This window comes from Coenobita brevimanus, chromosome 39 (genome assembly GCF_032717465.1).
Source record: "Coenobita brevimanus isolate Jiangsu-jjx chromosome 39, ASM3271746v2, whole genome shotgun sequence".
NCBI lineage: Eukaryota > Metazoa > Arthropoda > Malacostraca > Decapoda > Coenobitidae > Coenobita > Coenobita brevimanus.
This window is the reverse complement of record NC_136992.1, coordinates 29,379,031-29,398,580: the sequence shown is the minus strand read 5'-3', so window position 1 is coordinate 29,398,580 and position 19,550 is coordinate 29,379,031. Positions and strand designations below refer to the sequence as shown.

The 19,550-nt window shown below is 40.1% G+C and overlaps 1 protein-coding gene across 2 annotated transcripts in view; it reads right to left on the bottom strand.

Moving 5' to 3' along the window:
* LOC145396882 (uncharacterized) overlaps positions 1–19,550 on the bottom strand; it is a 116,085-nt gene that overhangs the window by 78,755 nt on the left and 17,780 nt on the right. For both annotated transcript variants that reach the window (XM_080270170.1, XM_080270171.1), the window contains exons 3-4: positions 16,580–17,302; positions 14,849–14,938 (exon numbers count right to left, since the gene is read on the bottom strand). In XM_080270170.1, coding sequence (XP_080126296.1) covers positions 14,849–14,938; positions 16,580–17,302 — 813 coding nt within the window. The remainder of the gene's footprint in view (positions 1–14,848; positions 14,939–16,579; positions 17,303–19,550) is intronic.

The following is a 19,550-nucleotide window of genomic DNA, read 5'->3' as shown; positions in this document are numbered from 1 at the left end:
TTGCCACTTTCCTCCAAATTACAACAATAATTTCATTTGTGATGTAGACCACAACCCTGGCAAAAACAACTTTTATCTGGTATTAATAAGATTATTAATTAAAGGCTAATCAGCTTTTACTAAGAGTAACAACACTGACAGAATGTGTGAAAAATTATCACATGTAACTGCAAAATCTGAATAACTAGAAAAGTCTGAAACTTGAATATGTTTTGCTTCTGCTATAAGACAATTTATTCATCTTAAATGAACACCAGGGTACGTCCAACCCCTCAGGTTCAGGCTTCTCTCAACTGAATGCTGGAGACAACAGGAAAAACTTGAACTTACTCTAAATAGGACCTATATTTAAAAGCTTCCAATGACCACCTTGTATAAGAAAAAACTACTGTATTCATACATTGGACAACTGAGTTCAAGACACTTCTGCAGATAGATAGTTACGCCTCAGTACCGTACATATACGGCTATATACTGACTTTTTATAAACTCACTTTTGCTACCACATCTTCCTCTAAGTTCTACTGATACTGTACTTATAAAGCTGATTTGCCAGTTTCTCCCATTTATATTTTAAATATCCAGTGTTAAAATCATATTTAGAACACATCCCCAACTTATCACGAAAAATGTCTCTATGTCCTTCACGGTTCCTCAAGGTGTAGTACAAAAATATATGAAACTGATAGTGGCAAATACCCAATACCAGGTACATTAAGTTCTTGTTTTAAGATCCCCCCCTCCCCCTTTTTTTTTTTTTTAACCAAGTCCACAAGAGTTGCCAAAAATTTCTTAATAAAAGTTGCATTGATACTTCAAGTTGATGAGCCACACTGCCTCAATACGCAGTAACAACTGTACGAAAAATGCTGTAATATTTTGGGGCATATCCGAGACCTACAAAGAGGACTGTAAGTGCTTATTTCACTCCATGTACTGAACTCACATCATTTCATTTCTTCCATCATTCCAGAGCGAAAGAACAGGTAAGATGGAGCAATGTACCGTATTAACACTCAATTCATTAAGTTTGCATCAGGCCAGCACCATATGATTCAGTTCAGCTACAGGGTTACATCATGTTGCGAAGGAGTTTATGAAGACTATACCTAACCTTTCCAGTTTAAATTATCTCCCTTAAGTTGCATAAACTCACCTGCTGTCATCAAAAATATCAAAAAACATATCCTTTGACTAGTAATGAACCTCACTTCCAATCCCTACTAGGTCAACAAATGCATATAATAATGAGGTCTTCCAAACTAAACCCTTCGGCCTTATGATCTTCATTTTACTTTGTGCTTACTATCTCCAAATGATTTTATTCTGCTCAGAGGTTAATGAAGGTGTCATTCAACTCCGTCCAGTTGGAAAGATCTCACCTAAGTTGAATAATATCATCTGAATGTATCATGAACTACTGCTAAACAAAAAACGTCACTCATTCATTCACTGAGGTTGGTGCACTTAAATATTTTATTCAAACTAACATCGGAAGACTTTGTTCAACTAAGAAACCTCCTACCAGTGAAAGGCTTTTGAACAAATTGTCAGTACCCTAACCCATTCTTACGTTTGTACTACAGCCAGACGATGACACTCAATTTTGATTCACTCCAAACAGCACCTGATCCTGGCAGTATATCACTGACACTGCAGGCATAAAGAGAAATACTTGCAGCCAAAGAGTTAACGATTCAGCCCGAAGATGTCTTATAATTTTATTCTTGCTATCTCTTAATGATATTCAACAAGACTTTCCAATCTGGAGGAGTTAGATATAAATATAAAATCCCTTCAAAGTTCAATATGATGCCTTACCTCTGTTACATAAACTTGTCTGATTCCATCAAGAATAAACCAATAAGTACATCACCTGGCATCAGAGTTAAGCATCTTAAACCACCAGACCAATTCCAGTCCAGGTAATGTGTAACACTTCCAAGCTCAATGATATTTTTATTCACCTTTAACAGGGCTTTAACAAGGAGACAGGGAGGGGGAGGCCAAGGATGAGATGGAGGGATGAAGTACAGAGGTATATGAGAGAGGGGAGGTGTGTGCTGGGAGCAAGGCAGTGAAATGGCAGGGGACTGGATGACATGGAGGTGATTTGTTTGTGGCCACCCCTTATGGGATTAAGGAGTCTAGTTATTGATAGAGAGAATGAGGCTTTTCAAACTGAAGGTATAGGATGCTGCCATCATAATGACCATCAATACAAACAGCTTTTCCAAAGCTGAATAGACACCGGTAGAAAGAAAAATTCAAATGGGACATGATCGTAGAAGGAGTTAACTTGGTAAATCAGGCTCAATCAATTACCATGATACTGGCTGCTCACATATGAACCCCTCAGCAGAGAACTGAATAAAATTGTGTGGGTATCAAAAACATCAATGAAAAAAGACACCATCTTAAGAGACTGTAAGTTGCATTCACCATACCCAAGCCCAGGAGAAATCTACTTAACCACAGAGGGCAGACCTAGTAACCCAGGCATTTGTGCTTATAAAAAAATGAAACTTTTCAATTTTTTCTTGTTATTTTAAAAATTTTGTTCAGGTCAGAGATTTTAAAGATGGACGTTAGCTACAGCCCGCACTAACATCATCACTACTTTGAGAAATCAACAAGTTTAATAAGATCAACTTGTAAGACCCTATCAAAATTAAACATTAAAATCAAGCTGCAAAATATAATCTCCTTGAAGAGGGTATGTATGGTTTACATGGCACAGTTGGCCTCCCATTCTATCTTCTCTTTCTCCCAAATATTTCCTACATTTTAATATATACCCCGTAATATTCACATTATAACTTTTTAGCTGAGAATCACCTATTTTGCACTTTAGTTCAGCTACTGTCAGATGGCTTTCCCATGTTCGAGAGGGAACTAGAGCACCAAATGTTTATAGACTATTAGGATACACACTCTGGCCAAGAACACGGAACTTCATATTATAATCCAGCTTAGGATGGATGATTTTATTCAGCAGAAAGAAGTCACAAGTTTGCGATGTGCATGAAGGGGGGGGGGGGGGGGACGACTGTAGATGGCTTGAGCTTGGGAGGTGGAGCCAAGATTTTAGAGACTGATGTGTGAATGACTGGCTGGCCCATTAATGTTGTGTGATACAGCAGTTCCCCTGCCTGTATCACTTTTCTTTGCTTCTGAACTGAGATGATATGTGATATGATAATCATGTCAGATTGGTGCATATACATATATACTGTATTATGTACTAGTATGTACTACATGTATGATGCACCACCAAAAGCATTCTGTTAGAGTAACATTTTTTAAACTACGTACTGTACTGTATGCTTGGCCTCTGGTTTATAACGGACATAAATACTCCAATTCACGTAAATGGGAAAACCTGTCGGCATTTTGTCTCTCCAGCCCACTCTACACAATACTGTTGGTTCTCACACTGTATCTTCATGTCTAATGTTCAGTATTGTCAGCAGTGATATTATATGGTACAGTTTGTATACTTCCCGGTACTCTAACTGAAATGATAAACACAGAACAACAACCTCAGCTTGCTCATGTCTAACTTAGTATTCTAGCTCTGTTGGGACTGAGTCACTATTATCAAACTTGTCATTCACTGTCATTTTGGCATAAATGCATGTCAGGATGGAAAGTTTAGCACACATGGGAATATCATGACCTCATATGTGCTAGTTTGGCACATACACTACTACTGTACTCGAGGCAACACCTCATTTATATTAAATGACAGATTAGACAGACAAAACTGGCAGATTACTGTATATCTATATAAACATGTATGAAACATCCACTCATGTTTCAACTAACTAATAATGAACACATCCCATTAGGATCCCTGTTTAAATGGTTGTCAATCTGGCATAGCCTTAATGCTGTGTTCATTCCTAGCTAGTCTTAAAATATGAATGCTCAACTTCTGGTATCATACAATTCCCTACCCCCTCTTCCTGATCCTGATTATACTTCAGAATCATCCTTGATCTGCTTACTAAACAGCCAGTAAGACAACTATTCTGTTTGGTAACCTGTGCTGTAACAAATGTAGCTGAATGTGCTGATTGTTGGTAACACATTTTATAATTACTTTCTCTTAACACAACCTGAATTAGATCAGTGACACTGCTCCCCAATCCAGCTACACAAATTCCTCAATACACAACCCAACAAAATTCGAGTGCATGAAATTTTCTTCTCAATAACTTGTTCAACTGGAACTGCCCAACTCCACATTAAATTTCTACTTTTTGACTGTGTATTACTGATATTTCACTTATGATGCTAATTACAGCTGGACCTCATTAAACCTAATGATGCTGTAAGTCCCATGAAATAATGAATCTAGATTGCTGATACTGTACATGGATATACAGTAATAAAACAATGCAGCACTGAAGAGAAGGTTACTGGAGTACTGCCATTTCAAGATTATCTGACCTAACCCTTCAACTTATTATTTTTAATTCAATTACTGGACAGCTTAAACTCACCTAGAGAGAAGTTTCAAGCTGAAATTATTAGTCTAAGCCTTCACTAATTCCTTCAGTAAGTGGTCTTTCCTTACTTAAATAACATTGCCAAGAGACGGAAAAACAATGCTGCACTTCAAAGCACTACCCATCACACAAAATGTATCTTTGTTTCACCAACACCCATTCCAGCACCCTTAGTTCACCAGTGCACAAGTACCTAATATATAATAGTGTGTCACCACATCATCTGTTTTACATTAGTTTTTCCTAAAAAGACCTCAATATGGTACGAAAAATTGTTTAATGACGTTTCACCGTTACCTATAAAAGTGATAGGCCAGTTCTCCCAATTTATACATAGAAGGCTGCAATATTTTTAGAACAGATCCCTCAGTAAATAAGACCTGTCTGTAATCTACTTTCTAGTCCAAAGCTGCACATGCATTGTCAATTCAATTCAACATTTAAAAAGTTTTGAAGTAGCAAAATAATTGGCAATCCCATCAACAAGGTATGAGCTGTTAAGGTGGGCCATCAAAAAACTCCACATTCAGCTCCTGTCAATACACACAATGGCTTCTTAAAACCCTTCAATCTGGCAATCTTTTATATTTCATTCATGCAATATCCCAACAATATTATTCACTTCAGGAGGGAGGGGTTAGCTAGAGCCTTCAATAACCCATTCAGTTGGAAAGCCCTTCCCAGTATATAATAAAGTCATCTAGGAGACTGGAAGAATAATCGAAAACAGACATTGCCCACTTTCATGGGGTTAACAGTTCACACATCACCTATCAGGTTTATGGTTATCCACATATTACTGTACTGGGGATTCCCAGGACCCAAGTCCTTAGCATTTTTAAGACAAACCACGACAGTCAGCAATGTAATGTGACACATCAAAACACACAAACAGCACAAACCTATACAAAGTTCACATCAAGAGGTTAAAAACGGTAACAGCTAATCCCACATTACTCCGTTCCATCCTGGCTACAGTACAGTAGTCCAGTTCATTTACATGCAAGTGACCAGCCAACTCCTCCATTTGGCATTACATGATCAACATAGCTTCGGTCACCCTTCCCACATCAAACCTATCAAGGCTTCACTTCACCTGGGGCTTTCTTAACATTAGACCAGCATACACCTGGTCTACCAATGAACCCTATCAGACCACTTCATACAGTGATTCTTCACCACACACCCTTAACACTGGCCTTCCTGATTATAGCTTAGCATAAACTAAAATCAAGTTTTAAAAGGCTGCTGACAGTAAGTTCTCAGGATAAAAAAAAAAAGTACTGTACTTATATTTTACAATTTGGTCAATAATTATTTTCAAAATACATTAGTCTACCTCACAAGTACCTCTGTTTAGAGGCTGACAATAAGCCACCAAAGATGTAATCATTATTTTTCCTCTTGCTAACTCTTAACAATTTAAGAAACGTTGAATTGGGTGTTATATAAAGCCTACAATAGCCTATTCACTACCAGTGATCCAGTGATCTCTTAAGTTGAATAAAACTGCATTACTGTAGCTCAAATAATATATAAATGATGTATCCTGGCTGAAGTGATTAAGGAGTCAATTACCTTTGGGGGATAAGGGTGGGGGATGTCACCCATTGGGAAGCACCATCCACAGGGGAAGTCACCAAGACTAATTCATATTCCTGATGCAATCACCTCTCTCTCTCTCTCTCTCTCTCTCTCTCTCTCTCTCTCTCTCTCTCTGTGTGTGTGTGTGTGTGTGTGTGTGTGTGTGTGTGTGTGTGTGTGTGTGTGTGTGTGTGTGTGTGTGTGTGTGTGTGTGTGTGTGTGTGTGTGTGTGTGTGTGTGTGTGTGTGTGTGTGTGTGTGTGTGTGTGTGTGTGTGTGTGTGTGTGTGTGTGTGTGTGTGTGTGTGTGTGTGTGTGTGTGTGTGTGTGTGTGTGTGTGTGTGTGTGTGTGTGTGTGTGTGTGTGTGTGTGTGTGTGTGTGTGTGTGTGTGTGTGTGTGTGTGTGTGTGTGTGTGTGTGTGTGTGTGTGTGTGTGTGTGTGTGTGTGTGTGTGTGTGTGTGTGTGTGTGTGTGTGTGTGTGTGTGTGTGTGTGTGTGTGTGTGTGTGTGTGTGTGTGTGTGTGTGTGTGTGTGTGTGTGTGTGTGTGTGTGTGTGTGTGTGTGTGTGTGTGTGTGTGTGTGTGTGTGTGTGTGTGTGTGTGTGTGTGTGTGTGTGTGTGTGTGTGTGTGTGTGTGTGTGTGTGTGTGGAAACAGAGACAGACAGACAGATACAGACTGTTTCATTCTGGAAGGCTCCAACGTGCTTGTATGCATCAGCCTTGGTCACCTAATGGTGGCTCTCCATGCCGCTCAATCTCTGGCAGCTTCCCTATTCAGTCCTTTATCCCTGAGTCATACTCAGTGATCTCGTCCCAGGTCTTTTTCAGCCTACTTCTCGCAACCCTACCCCTAACATTAACACTTCTCACTTTCTGCACCCAATTATCATCCCCCATCTCCATATACATAGATAGATAGATATATAGATAGATACAGATAGCTAGATAGATATGGATAGATATACAGTATATAATTTTGACTTCAAATTCATGAATGATATACCTACGTGTTGCCTTGATTATCAGAAGTTTGCATTTATCCACTTATCTATCTATCTATCTATCTATTGCCAGACGCCTCAATCCCGTTCGGGGTGGCAACAAACAAATCGCCTCCACGTCGCCCTGTCCCCCGCCATTTCACTGCTCTGATCCCAACTCACACCCCCCTCTCTCATATACCTCTCCACCCCATCCCTCAATCTCATCCTCGGCTTCCCCCTCCCTCTCCCACCCTCCACCTCACTCACATACACTCTCCTCGTCAGTCTTGCACCCTCCATCCTCTCCACATGGCCAAACCACCTCAGTGTATTCTTCCTAACGCATCCCATCACATCCACACCACAACGCTCCTTTATATCCTCATTTGTCAGCCTCTCTCTCCATGTGACTCCACAGGCTCCTCTTAAATAACTCATTTCCACTGCTCTCACTCTTGACTTATGTCCTTCCAACAATGTCCAAGCTTCACTTCCATACATTAGAGTTGGTATCACAATACTGTCATGTAGTAACTTTTTCACTTCCATGCTCACTTCCCTGTTTCTTATCACTGCTTTCAAGGAACCAGCAACCTTTCTTCCTTGTTGTACCCTTTCTAGCACTTCACCCTCCAAACCTCCATCCCTACTCATCACACTACTCAAGTACTTAAATGCACCGGTACTCACATTTTCCAATTCCTCACCATCCAACCTCGCTGTACATTCACTGACTTCACCTCCCTCAAAGACCATCACTTTACTCTTCCCTACATTCATATTTAGATTCCGTTTCTTACACACTCTCCCAAACTCATCCACCAAGCCTTGCAGCTCCCCTTCGTCTTCACTCAACAACACAGTATCATCTGCAAACAACAGTACAGGGAGTTTCCAAACACTACCCTCTCTCATCAGGGCCAATCCAACATCCACTACTCTACCTTGTACCTCTTTTATTACCCCATCCATGTACAGATTGAACAACCATGGAGACATGACACATCCCTGTTTCAACCCAACTTTCAAAGAGAAAAATTCACTCAGTTCACCATCCACACCCACTGCAGCCTTCGCACCATCGTACATACTCTTCACAGCATTCAACAACTTCCCATCTACTCCATATATTCTTAATACTTTCCACAATCCTTGCTATCCACCCTGTCATATGCTTTCTCCAAATCCATGAAAACCGCATACAACTTCTTTCCCTTCTCTAGAAACTTTTCCACTAAAGATCTAAGAATGATTATCTGATCTACACAACCTCTTCCCTTCCTAAAGCCTCCCTCTTCTTCTCCAACTAATTTCTCTGTTCTTTCTCTAACTCTGTCAATAAGTATCCTACCATACACTTTTCCTATTATACTAAGAAGACAAATGCCCCTGTGATTACCACACACTTCTTTTTCCCCTTTTCCTTTGTACAAGGGAATAATTATACCTGACTTATAATTTAAAGAATTAAAAAACTTAATTTTCCTTTTTAAAAAGAGGGTAATTAAATAAAATAACAAATTCTGATATTTCATTGCTATCAATGTAAACATCAGGATACCTTTGCTGAAATTTGTGCCAGTATAAAAGTTAGCTCAACAAAAACACTGAGCAATGTCAGTGAATACAAAAAAAAAAAAAAAACTAGGTTTACAGTAGCATCACAGGAACAAGCTGCACATATAAATTCACACTTTGGTTACATACAATGCTGTTAACTTTACCTACATCACACAATGCCCAATACCTGTCCATCAAGACCTGTAGCCAAATTATTTACACTAAATACACAAGGATGTACGTGAGTACCAAACTTGTGACTGATAGTTTTAAAACACTCTCAGTATTCTAAACAAGTGTAATAGTAACTGCAACACTAGACTCATCTGAATGGAAACCCAGTGGCCTGAAGGCTGAAGATGCCCTCCTCCTGCAATCCACTAACTACCTTTCAGGGTATACCGTAAGGGATGGAATTATGGGAAGTGTGTATTACCAGGCAGCAGAGCTGACCAGTTATACATCTCTCTCCAGCAACAAAACACTTGTAAGGATAGGAAATGGTAAGTCTGGACTTAGTGAGGTAGAAAACCAAATGTTTCATTTTCCATCTTGTTACCTCTGCCAAGGAGGTTACATTTTACCCTGAGTTGGTTTGTCTGTTTGCAAAGATTACTCAAAACGTTACAAACGGATTTTGATGAAATATTGTGGAACGATGGGCCATGGCCCAAGGAAGAAATTATTAAATTTGGGGTCAGATCTGGATCCTCTTTAATGGCAACGGCATTGGCAGAGGTGTGAGCTCTCTGAGTACTTTATTTAACATGGTCACAAACTGGCAGTCTGCCTTTCTCCTCACAATCTCAGGTTCAATGATAAGACAGTTACCCACTGTTAACATTTGGCATGATCTCTTCCACCCAAAGAAAATTCCATTTTGCTCCAGTTATATAATCAGACATTATTCTGCTCAGGAAGTTGAGAGACTCCTCTTCACTGTAAAAGGTTAGTGAGGGCTATAGCTAGCATCTCCAGTTTAAAACACAATCTGAAGCTGAATATCATCATCTGGAGGCAGCATGAATACAGAAATACAGTAATGCACTCGACCATCAGGTGTGAACTAAATGGCTTCCTACAATCAAAGCAACTGCCTTAAAACAGTACAATAGCAAGTCTGTCTTTTAATTTCTTGGCAAGTCCAAACAAATAAAAATTGGCAATGCTTCTGCGACCAGCCAACAAACCCTTCGATACAACGATGTCTTTCATTTTAGTCTTGCTACTACCAGATACTTTTACTTGGCTCAGGGATGGCCTCTTGTCAAGAAAGGATTACCAGGTCACCAGTTACTCCTCCAAGGTAACGGTACCTTTTACAACTTGTTTCATGCTGCTAACAGACATTATTACCACTATGGAGACCATCTTCGGAATGGGTAAAGACTACTTAAGGTTGGTGAGAGAGAGAGAGAGAGAGAGAGAGAGAGAGAGAAAGGGGGGGGGGATAGGTAAGAGAACTACAGTGAAGATGTCCCCCTCTTGCAGTACACCATCCCGTTTCAGGGGATATGAAAGAAGTTTGGCATTTGCATAAGAGGGCAGCAGAGTCATCCAGCTGCTCCTCTCCAGCACCAATTCCTTCAGTAAGCCATCTATAACATCATATTATGAGATATCCCAAAAATCGTCTAACGGCTTCAACAACAAATACCAATGCAGGTGTACCGCAGTAAAAGAAAATTTGGCAACTGAAGTGTTTAGCTATACCAATGAAATTTATATAACGTATAGAGTATACTTTCCAAGGCGAAGATATGTCAGTTCAAATATTAAAATTATCAGGGTAATCTTTCATCTGAAAGGCAGTTTCTGAAGCTTCCACAGTACTAATCACTTAATGCACAGAACCAAGGATTTTCACTTTATTCTTCCTGTCTCCTAGTAATATGACTTGGCTTAAGAAAAACTTCAAACCTGATGGGTTACAGCTTTCTTAACCCATTCAATTACAGGGGCCTTTCTAAAGTTAAACAGAACTGTCTAATAGCGGCAAAAATAAACTAAAAAGGATGTCACCTTGATACAACAGAATAAATACAACTGTCCCATTTGTTTTTGAGGAATCATACAACGACCAACCTCACATCCCTAAGCACTCCAATAAAAGAGAGGAAATGCAACCAAATACAATAATAATTGCATCCAAAGCCTACCATACCTTAATAACTGGTAAAAAAAGATTTTCTGATTAATATGCATCCATCCACCACATACCTTTACAAACATACAATATTTCTTACTGAACACATTACTGATCGATGCTATGTTTATAACAACTTCTGATGCAGTCATGACTAGAAATAATTCCCACCCACCCACCCCACACATACACCCAAATTTGCTCGACTCTGCAAATGTTAGCCACTTAAAGAAAATGGCAAAATATTTCCTTAATACAGGTAACAAAGTACTGTACTGTGCTTCTTCCTGAGGTGTTGGCAGAGCAATTCAAGGATGATCTGAACTCTCATCATGGTGGTTCACTGCATGTGTTCACCAATCTCTACATAAATATATTATTACTTATAATGCACCTAAACTGTCACTTCTTCACCTGGAACTTATCAATACAGTACTGTAGCTTATTTCATTTGGCCACTACTGTATTTCACTTTCACTGAGTAAACAACGCTGATGGCAAGCTTTACGGTATCATCTGACCTTATAATACTTTATGTTTGGCAGCTACTTATCAATGTGTTTTTAATTTTAATAGAAGCATGTACTTCATGTGAGAATGTACTTCATGTGAGAATCAAAATCATGCTGTAATTAGCATACTGCATATCAAAAAGTACAAGTTTATATGGAATTATAATGTGCTGTACAACAGTACAGCACAGTACCGTACTTAATGAGAAGTATGGTAAGCAATCTCCTAGCTAGCACCACTTTGGTCATTATTATTTACAATACTAACCCTGTCACCAGTTCAATATGTCTGCCATTGATCACTAAACTCACAGGTCACAATGACATGATAGTATACACAAGCTCTGCACTATCGCACTATACTCAGTTTGTCACTAATACATCCTTTGCAGCAGCTCCAGAACTATTAGCGTACGTAGTTTTATAAGTTTCTCAGAATGTAGTAAGCTGCAATATTATCACAGAGTAACTTCAGTCTAACACAATGAGATTCTCACAACAGTAAATTAATAGCCATTCTCTGAAATATTATTCATAATGCATCCTAAGACAGAGAATGTATGGCACTTCACATCTCGCAAGCTGTGCACCGGCTAATGGATAAACTTGTGTAAATTTATGCTTTTGCAAGCTGCTCATTCATACTGACAAACCACTGCCACAAAGCACTTTGGCTATTCACGGTAGTATTGTATTAACAGTCACAAAAAACACTTCGCATAGTATTGATTTTAAAAGCTGATGTACTATGCTGTGACAAGATGTTAAGAAACTTGCAGCGTGATGGCCTGCTTAGAACGGAGGGCCACACTCCAGGTGAATGTGGTGCATATATGCTGTCAAGTTTCCATTTGTGGCTGAACTGTCTGGGCGAGGTCACAGAGAGCACTTCCCATAGTACTGATTTTAAAAGCTTGTGTACTGTACTGTGATAATATTTAGCAATTTGCAGTGCTGGTCTGCTTAGAATGGAAGGGCAAACTCCGGGTGAATGTGGCGCATGTGAGCTTTTAAGTTTCCCTTTGTGGCTGAACTGTGTGGGCAATACGGGCACTTAAATGGCTTCTCCCCAGTATGAGTCCTCAGGTGGCGCTCCTTATCCACCTTGCTGCGAAACCCTTTGGGACACATGGGGCAGAAGAAACGCACCGGAGGTCGCCCACTTGGAGCCAAGCCTGGTATTAACAGATCCAACTCCGGCGGTATTGATGAAGACTGTGTCAGGCCACCCATCCCTGAGCTGTTTATTGGGAGGACCTGAGTTAGGTTGTCCACAGGTGATGCCTCGAGTAGATCCTCTGAGCACCGGCCAGTCTCCTCCAGAATCTCCAGCAGCTGTCCACACACCAGGCCCGAGAGCCCCTACAGGAGAGAACAAAGCTCGTCACTCGCCGGTTTCAGCTCTGGCTCCAGCTAGTGGAAGCGACTCTGTTTATCTTCAACTATTCAGAAGTCTGTTGTGTGATAGCTCAAATCAGCTCATTTCTTTGGCTATGGTGCTGGCGAGGGACTCCCACACAGTGGCACCAATATAATGATACAAATGCCCCTAAACTCCCTCCCTAATCCCCAAAAAAGGATGGTGGACTGCAGGAGAAGGGTAAATTTAGCCTGGAGTCCACTGGGTTCATGGTCAAATGGCCCAAGGGCCACATCATCATCCTTGGTTATATAGGGCACTGTAGGTCATTGTGTACATTCTTGATATGGGCTTTCAGATTTCCTTTCTGTGCCATTCTGCGTTCGCAATAAGGACATTTATATGGCTTTTCGCCAGTGTGAGTTCGCACGTGTCGACTCAAATCCGCTTGGCTGCGGAAACGCTTGTTGCACATGATGCACTGCTTCCGCAATATCACTAGATTCAGCTCAGGCCCATCATCTTCCATATACCATTTCTGCCAGACATCCTGCAGAGAAAACCGCAGTCTCAGCACCACTCTGTTGACACTAGCCACAGGTCTTCAAAATATTACCATAAGTATTGTATGAATCACTTTCATGCACTTCCTCCCCTCCCCCCCATGGTTCCTTTTCATTTAAGGTTTATAAATGGTAGTTTAAATGTAATTCCTTCAATATTCATCAAAAACATTTTTGAGTTCTATACATGATACAGAATAAGGAATACAATTATAATACATAGGACATACAGCAGGTCAAACACCATAAAAAAGAAAAAAAAATCAATCGCCCCATAAGTATTTTACTGCCTCCACTAAACACCTCATTACAGTATTTTCCTGTCCTGCCCAATCAGCAACCAAAACACAACTCTCATCATCACGAGGGGCAACAACAGCACCAACAGCAAGTGACAACACCGGGCTCATATCAACGACAACAAACAACATGGTACACTTTTTTTTTCTATTTAAAGATCTCTGCTCTTTATTTTCCTAATGTTTCAAAAAAGTTTCCACAACGAGAGGTGGAGCATTGCGTCGAGCTGGTGACAAAAACACGGTAGGGAGAGACTACAGTTTAAGAGAGAGCCGCCACCCATAGAGGTCACCGCAGGGGGACCACAGGAGAGAACAGACGGGAAGCACCCCACACCACACCCGCAGCTGTACCCAACAGTTTGTTGTCAAGCTTCCTATAACACCACAAAGGCAATGACACCATTAAACTGTAATTCTATAATCTAATTCTATTACGAATGAATCATCAGTGATTAGAAATAGTACTACAGTCATCTTGCTAAAGGCAGTCAAGGCAAACTGAGTAGTATGTCTGAAGACAATTTTTTCCTGTTGTTTGCAAAAATGCTTTACACACTGTAATCAAATGCACAACAACAACCTGCCAGGTACAGCACATATAGCACCTTAGAAAGTTCTAAATTATTGAAGGGGAAGTTAACTACTAATGTCATTTCTTGGACTAGCAAGAAAAGAGCTAAGATACTTAAAGTAGATCACATTACATTATCTAAATGACATTATTAGTGACCCTCCAATGAATACTGAATAAATGAAAAGGAAATCTGGCATGACTCCTTATAGCATTTTGCAAATACTGATTATGATTTTAGTGTCATTCTGGGGAACTCTTCATTCTTATATACCATACTGTACTCAAAAACAGCTATAAGGAGGCAAGGATCAAGAATAGAAAATAACGCTATAAATGAAAATAAGAGCTAAAATTGTTTAAGGAATATATCAATTGGTTGGCACTAACAGCAAAAAGCTCTTATTTTCATCAGGTGGAAACAACAAACTTAGAAGGTGCCTCCTTAGTGGATTCCATTAACTGAAGCTAACTATTAATCTTTACTTGGAAATTACACTGAAGCTACAAGATATTGCACTGTTACCCAAATAAATATACAGTATTGAGCAAAATCATTTACATTATCATCAAAAGTAACACAAAATATTTCAACAAAGTAAACAAGTTATAAAATAGTTAATAAAACAAACTAATACTGTAATAACAAAGCCCTGGCCTATAAAAGGAAACAAAACTCAAAATGAGCTTCAAAGTTAAGGGAATCCATAAACATTGGAAGAGCCTCCTGAGCAACATCACACATCCACACTCACCCCTTGAGGTTGCTGGCCTGCTGGTAGGTCTCCAGAGAAACCCTCAGGGGGGAAACTGCTAGAGTCTCCCTCCTCCCAAGGCATGTCACCCTAGAAGAAAATAATGAGGAAATGGCTTGTAGAAAATATCAGATTTTTACTCAGCAATTACTTTAACTAGCTATAATCTTGTTCCTCCTACAGCATGCCACCTTACACAAACATAATGAGAGGACTGCTTGTAGAGAATATTTTTACACATTAATATTTTAAGGAACACCACTTTCACATGGCAGTTACATACAATTCTTTGTGCTCATGTGCAATGTTCAGAACTGTACAATCCAGTATTTTAGGCACAAACGTAGAACTAAAGTTGCATGCAAAAGGCTTTAATTTTACAGACTGGATTCCACATTTATCAATATCAGCATCACACAAAAACCTAAAATATAGTTCTGTTGCAGACGTGGGATACATGTACTTTACTGCATGTTACTACTGAAGAAATTCATACCAGTACAACAACAAAAATTCCAGCAGACTACACACACCACAGTACTTCAGGCCAATTAAATGTCCCTTTTTTATAGCCTATAGTCCACATTTTACCCTTAAAATAAAAATGCTATTAACCTCTTATATCTGGGAATGAGTTTTACTGATTTATCCTCTCTACTCCAGGTGATTTTATTCAGCTTTGATGGGACTTCGAGTAATGGGGTAAATGAAGCCAATACTGTAAATAACCTCTCTTGGCTGAAAAGTCCCTCTTAAGTTTGAACACATAAGTTGGTTTAAAAAAACACACACACACACACACACACACACACACTGGACTAAATGGGTACAAATGTTTCATCCCTTCAACACATGAAAAATCAATGCAAACTTGCTATCTCAGAGCCCAAACTACTGACTTCCTGTTGTTATGCTTATGCCCGTTGCACCAGTGCTGTAAAGTCGGGACAAATTACTTACAAATACTGTATCGTACAAGTTTTTAACAATGCTGGATAAGCATGTACTAATTTAGAAATATACAGCTTTTCCACAGTGCCACCTCCATGCACTGGCTAATGCACCATTAAAACCAGGCAACTCCACAGTCTGGTTATACAATGTCCCTAAACTACTGCTCTATCCCCAGAAAAGAGAACAGTGGACCGTAGAAGCACAATTTAAGCTTGCAGTCCACCAGGTTCACATTTCATGAGCCTGAGGCCACAGCAAAAACTATTTTTTCTATAAACAGTATCCACATCACCGATCCAAAATAAATAGACCAGAAGACCTATGGTACCATACAATCACTGATCCAACATAACTAGACCAGAAGACCTATGGCACCAATTACAAGTGGCATTTGGGGAATTATCTGTGTTGGGTCATGTGGATCTGATGTACTGGCAATCCTCAGTATTAACTCAGGGATGTGTTGCAAAATATCACAACTTTTAACATTATAACTCCTCATAATCATCTCTGACATGCTACCTTAACCTCATACACATTCCTTAGGTACTCTCTCGAACACCCCTCTTCCTCTTCCCATTCTTCTTCAATGTACTGTCCAACTGCTTCTGCCAAACCAAAAGGTGCACTTACCCCGCTTATGTGAGAGAAGTACTAGTACTTGTACAAAACAAAGTAAAGCTCAATGTACCCACTTCTACAATACAGTAAAAGAAAAATGTCTAGATGGTATTGGATAATGAAACAGCATAGATGAAAACAACACAAAGGACTCACCCCTTGCTGTAAGGAGGGTCCAGCATAGGACCCGCCTCCATAGCTTTCTGGGTCGTGTTCTGACTTGGAAACGGAGACCTCTGACCCATAGTCCCCCGATTCCCCCTCCTTGCCTGGCCCGCCATCAAAACTGTTGTCCCGCCTGTAGCCATCGTCGGGGTCTTCTGTATCTTCCATCTCCACCTTAACCATTGGGGGAGGGTCTAAGGAAGAGTCCAGGTCTTGTTGTGACTTCGGGCCAGGTGGGACTGAGGAGTGTGTTACCGGGGGGGCCTGTGCCTGCCCCCCCGCCGTCGCTTTGCTAGGAGATGGAGCGGAGGGGGAAACTGGCCTAGGAGGTGGCTGGGCGGAGACAGAGGAGGAGGAGGAATCGTCATGCCGTCTTCTCTTGGGGGGCGGACTTTCCCTTCTGTCATCTGGAAGGTTCTTTCTGGCCTTGGTGGGGTCTTCATCTGGCACGGCCAGGCCTTTAATGCGCAGACACTCCGCCGTTTTTAATAAAGACGCAAGGTCATTTTGGTTGACATTAACCTCACCCAGGTACATATAGTCTAACAGCGCGTCCATATCCTGACTGCGCACATCTTTAAGCACCACCACAGGTGACTTACATGGTGTCCTTTCAAAAATTTCACTGAAATATTCACTGCATGTGCTCATCACCAGCTTGTGCACTGGGTAGAACTTCCCTTCCACCGCAATCGTGGCATCTGTGTAGTTGGCCTACAAGGAAGGAAGAAAATTTTATAATTCAGTAAACTTTGACAATTACTGTACTGTAAAAGAAGTTTTTATCTGTCACAAAAACAGCTTTCACCCTCAAACTTTCTCTCCCCACTCAACACCACTCAAAAGTCAGTCATTACAATATATCCTTGATAATCACCCAAGAAACCTACGGTATAATGTATTGTTTAAATTATCTTCTAAAACCTTCAAGTAAATTTCCTCAAGGTGCATTAACATTCATCTAAAATACCCCCCCCTCCCCCAATCTTCTTACACCACAAAACAGACACACACTGCACAGTATTATTTAAATGACTTTTTTTTCTTATGCTTCTACATACCAGTAGGCTACTCTCAAGTCATTGTACTAAACTAAAACATATACAGCATTAACCCAAAGCCAAGAGTACCAATCTTCCATAATCCTAACTTACCACTCAATCTCCAATCCCTCTAAGCAAACACATCCGGCAATACATAATAAGGTTTACAGTATACAGTACTGTAATAACTCAATTGCAACCAAACTGAAGTAACATGGGGGGGGGGATAATCCACTTTGCAAAGCAGCTATAGCATTTTCATAATGTTCTATTGTGCACAAAAGTCTCTTCCCCACACCAAGGGGCAAAACACTATTACATCTTTCCGACAGTCTGCAGCATAGTGGGTCAAAGTGGGTCAAAGAATAATTATATGAGTTTTAATCCACAAACCATCTATTGGAAATGCACACAGCTGTGTAATGGGTTAAAATTACGTGATTCAGAGTCTCATTATGCTTGCTTGGTGGAAAGAACTTTTGTCAACGATAGTACCATATTTCATGCCATACAGAACAATGCATAGCTACCCATTATGTGACAAGGGGTATCTAGAGAAGAAAAAAATACTTATTTTAATTTACTAATTATTCATATTCAACAGCCACCAAATACAGTGTGAAGAAAAATTTAGCATTAAATTATTTATTCAAGACAATACACAAATACAAAATACAAATCTTTCAGCACAGGATGGCTTTTCCAAACTCCATAATACAATCTGGTTCCATAGCAGCAAGAATAGATTAAAAAGGGATGTCACCAGGATTCAAAAGACGAAGGCTGGACGTCTTTGAAACCCCAACTACGGTACACCTTTACTCCAACGACAGATGGGAGTAGAGGGTGAGAAGACACTATAGGTTGTATTCAGTGTGGCAAAGAAGGATCTGTAGCGTCTTTTCTCAGTGATTTATTAAGCATATTACACCTAAACATTCTCTTGTATGTTACTCATGTCTTTTTAATACAGACTGTTTGCATCAATAACAAATAACAGATGAGCTATGCGCCAAAACAAATCCAGCCAGTCAAGTTAAGCACCCCACCCTTTAAGTACACAAAATACTCTTGTACAGAAGGACAGTATCCCTAAATCTGTTACTAAAACAGGAGCTGAATAAGCAGCAAGATCAGAAGAACATGAGAAGACAGGTAAGACAGGTGAGTGGGTAGGCAATTAAGAAGCATAAACAGCCAAAGAATGAAAGGTGAAGAAACAAAAACATCAAAGACAAGTAAGTGCATACCACTCCCATAAACTTTCGCCCATATTCTTGTGGGTTACGGAAGCTCCCTGATACTTCTTCCTTAGTGTCATTTTGCTTATCACACCAAGCCGTCCTCTTCTGTGTTACTAATCATTGTAATATCACCATACTCTGCATAAATATCATACAAAAGAATATTAGCCAGTCGTATCGAGAAACACATCACCAAGGAAGAGGTGTTTTGGAGCTTCCTTAATCAATGACAAAGGGCTAAGCGAGTCTACCACCTAAAAGAACTTAGTGATCTGATAAGGGGATTGACTGACAATACTAAAGATTAAAATGGTAATCAAGAATAATCATGACGAGAATTATGCATCGAAATACACAAAAGAAAAAAAAAGAAAAAAAAGAAAAAGTCCTGCTGTCACAAAGGAAGGTGATAAGGATGAATACATGGGGTAAACAAGCTGACTGAAGGCAAAAGGGGGAGGAGAAAACTTAACAGAAGAAAAGGAGGACAGGAAAGTGGTGGAGAGAGAAACTTGGAAGAGGGGAGGGGAAAGCTGAGAGGGGAGGAAGTGGCAGGTGGTGGCAAGATGGGGGGAGGGGGGAGGGAGGATGGGTGGGGGGGGTTTAGAGAGAGAAGTAGGGAATGCAGGGTGAGATGGAGGGAAAGGAAGGTGAAGGAAAGAGCAGGTAAAGAGT